Below are 3257 nucleotides of genomic sequence, written 5' to 3'. Positions count from 1 at the left end.
CTGAAAGAGCACTTAGAAAGGTTCAAGGTGGCTGTTCTCCCTGAGATAGTGCGCTATATTTTGTTACAACCGTAAAAAGCAAAACAGAGTAATATATAATCATCTGAGTAAGGTAAGCAATGCAGACAACAGTGAAATCCATGTATCACATCCAAGATCTGTAAGTAGAGAGCTCTGTGAAAGGACGACTGTCATCAGACGTATGATGTCCTCAGAAAAAGTTGAACTATGCATCCAAATGTCACTGTGCTTGCCCAGTGAATGGTTGTCCCTTCCTCCCTTAGCTCAGATTCATGGAGCATCCATGGCCTTACAGTTGTTGGTGGTTACCCTCATTCCTCTGGTCATCATTAGCTGTATTTCCCTTCTTAGGAATCTTCTCATATTATTTATAGGCGATTTATTCACATAGCTAGGAAGAGACCAAAATTTTCTAATTATATCTAGTAACATCACTTTCCAGCTTTCAGTACATTCAGTTTGCCAGACAATGCTTTGCCAAAAACAAGGTTTGCCAAAAATGCTTTGCCCAAAGACAGAGGAGGCATCTGCAGCATGCACTGACCAGAACCTATAAAAGAGACCTTGAATCTGGGCTGTTCTGTCTGCAGAGGAAACTTCATGGTAAGTGCATGTCTGTGGTTGGCAGAAAGGGACTGTGTCCCTGCAGTCCCACTTCAGCCCTGCTGTCCTGATGTACGTACATGTACCTGCAAGGATTTGAAATCTGTACGATAAAGCATGATGGTATTTTCACTTTGCAACCTGCCTGTGGAATTCTGTGCAGCAATAACAAGAGATCTGCCGTTTCTGCTTTACAGCACCGATCACCTTCCAGCCTGCAAGGCATCTTCTCATAGCATAAGAGGTAAGAGCCTCATTTACTCACATTTAAGGGACAGAAAAAGGTGGGAGATTTCTGTAGAAAAGATTTCTTCATGGTGACAAATTACTGTAAAATTCTGTAGGCAATTGCTGTATGCCCATATGTTCCTGGCCGCTGCTCTGCTATGACAAATAAAGCATGCTGATGGCTGGGCAGGCTGCTCACAGCTAGCTAGGTTTCCTAAGTGGCTGTGCTTGAAGACACTAGCCACTATGTAATGCCAGGAAATGTTTCTTGGGGATTCCTTATGTTTAATTATGGAACAGTGAGGTAAATGATCTGTTCTGGCATGAAGTCCAGACAGACAGAGCTAGCCGACAGAACAGACTGTTGCAAAATTTCACAGACTTGTAATAAATTATAAGTATTACTGCATATGAAACTGGCCAATAAATGTATATGAAAATACTTTCCAAACGATACCCCAAGGTTATAATTTGCACGTAGGCCTCCTACTAGTAAACTTGGTAAAAATGCAAAAATAGCAATCCAACTAACCAAACAACAAAAAGGGGGAGGTACTGCTTCTATTCCTATGAAAGAGAACTGAGTAAAATGGAGGATCTGCATGCTACTAGGAGTAGCTGCAAATGTTTGTTAACATTTTTGTTATTTAGCTAACTAAAAGTTATGACATGGCATCTTATCAAGCTGCCTGTTTGTCAAACTTCCTAGGAATTCAGATACTTTCTATTATGTGGTATTTCTTTGGAAATCCAGTACTGCATTTAGATATCTGGCTTTGATTTATAAATTCTTGAACTAAGGTTTCTAGCTTTGCCTATAGTTATTTCCACAAACAATTAACATAAGAAGAAATAGCTGGTCGTGCAGTATTTTAACCTGATGAATTATGTGTCCTTTATGCCAGTTGCTTACATACTACTTAAATCATTTGGGATGAGAAGCAAACAACTCTAGTGAATGATTCAGAGCATCAGCAAAAGATATTATGCCCTAGAGAGGCTTCAGAACACCTTTTGGACCATTAGCAACCCAAATGATGCACGGAATGCATCCTCAGGAACTGTAGGTGACAATAAACAGACTTACAATTATGCTACAGAGCAAAGTTACCCTGGAGAAGATCCTCAAAAGCCTTCATCCTGAAACTGACAAGAAACTCATAAATTTTAGTAAAGGCAATTTAAAATCCTGCATGTAAGAAAGAAGGGCCCCATGCAACAGGATATGTTGTATTTCATTTTGTCTGGAAAACAACTTTGCAGAAAAGGGTCATGCATTCTTGTGCAAGTGTCACAGTGTGCCTTTGGGAGAAGAAAGGTCAACAGCACGTTGTCAGAAACTCGTAACGGCATAGCCAGCAGGTAAAGACAAGTGATTCTTTCCCTGCAGTCAGCTGCCATATCTGGAGCACTATGTTCAGTTTGGTGCTTTCTGGTGACAAGACAGTGGCATTTGGGAATGAATCCAGTGGAGATCTTTCAAGATAAGTAGGAGAAAATTATATATGAGAAGAGGCTGCAATGGTGAGGTTTATCTACACTGGGGATGAAATTAAAAAGTGGTTATCTTATTGTTATCTTCCACAAAAAGGAGGTGAGTATATCATAGAAAGAGTCAAACTCTTCTCAGATGGGCAGAGTGAAAGGCTGAGGGATAAAAACCACAGGTTTCAGCCACAGGAATTTTGGTTAGGTAATAAACAGGGGGAAAACTCACCCTCAGGGTCATCAGACATTAAACTGGGATGCAAAGGGACTGAGAAACATCCATTCTTGAACATAATAAAAACTTCACTGGAAGAATCTGTGGGAACCTGCATCCAACATTTGCCCTGGTTGCGCAGGAAGGTGAACCAAAGAACTACTCAAGATTCTTCCCAAATCACACATTCTATTACACAGTTAAGGTCTATCAATAAACTGTGTGACAACAGAAAATATTGACTCATTTGGGTAACATATCTGCTCTTCAACAGTATTCTCTGCTCTGGCAAGCATCACCATAGAGCGTAGCCATGTCGTCAGACGCTGAGATGGCCGTCTTTGGGGAGGCGGCTCCTTACCTCCGAAAGTCAGAGAAGGAGAGAATTGAGGCCCAGAACAAACCTTTTGATGCCAAGTCATCTGTCTTTGTGGTACATGCAAAGGAATCCTTTGTGAAAGGGACAGTCACAAGCAGGGAATCAGGCAAAGTCACTGTCAAGACTGAAGCAGGCGAGGTGAGTCAAAAACAAGGCTGAAGGACAACATTTGATCTCCACTCTGAGTTTTTCAATGAAATATGTGGATCTTTTGTTTTCTTGGCAGACCCTGACTGTGAAGGAAGATCAAATCTTCGCCATGAACCCTCCCAAGTATGATAAAATCGAGGACATGGCCATGATGACCCACCTCCACGAACCCGC

At 41.4% G+C, this 3257-nt stretch overlaps 1 protein-coding gene across 1 annotated transcript in view; it reads left to right on the top strand.

Moving 5' to 3' along the window:
• Nucleotides 1-612: 612 nt before the first annotated feature.
• The window catches only part of LOC121666564 (myosin-1B-like), a 23685-nt gene continuing 21040 nt past the window's right edge, over nucleotides 613-3257 (top strand). The window contains exons 1-4 of the mRNA XM_042032238.1: nucleotides 613-624; nucleotides 822-868; nucleotides 2829-3071; nucleotides 3160-3255. Coding sequence (XP_041888172.1) covers nucleotides 2868-3071; nucleotides 3160-3255 — 300 coding nt within the window. The 5' untranslated portion in view covers nucleotides 613-624; nucleotides 822-868; nucleotides 2829-2867. The remainder of the gene's footprint in view (nucleotides 625-821; nucleotides 869-2828; nucleotides 3072-3159; nucleotides 3256-3257) is intronic.

The sequence above is a fragment of the Corvus kubaryi genome, unplaced genomic scaffold (genome assembly GCF_017639235.1).
Source record: "Corvus kubaryi isolate FWS band 111438036 unplaced genomic scaffold, C.kubaryi_AGA036_p1.0 37353, whole genome shotgun sequence".
NCBI classification, from domain to species: domain Eukaryota; kingdom Metazoa; phylum Chordata; class Aves; order Passeriformes; family Corvidae; genus Corvus; species Corvus kubaryi.
The sequence above is the reverse complement of the archived record's forward strand: the minus strand, read 5'-3'. Positions and strand labels throughout refer to the sequence as shown.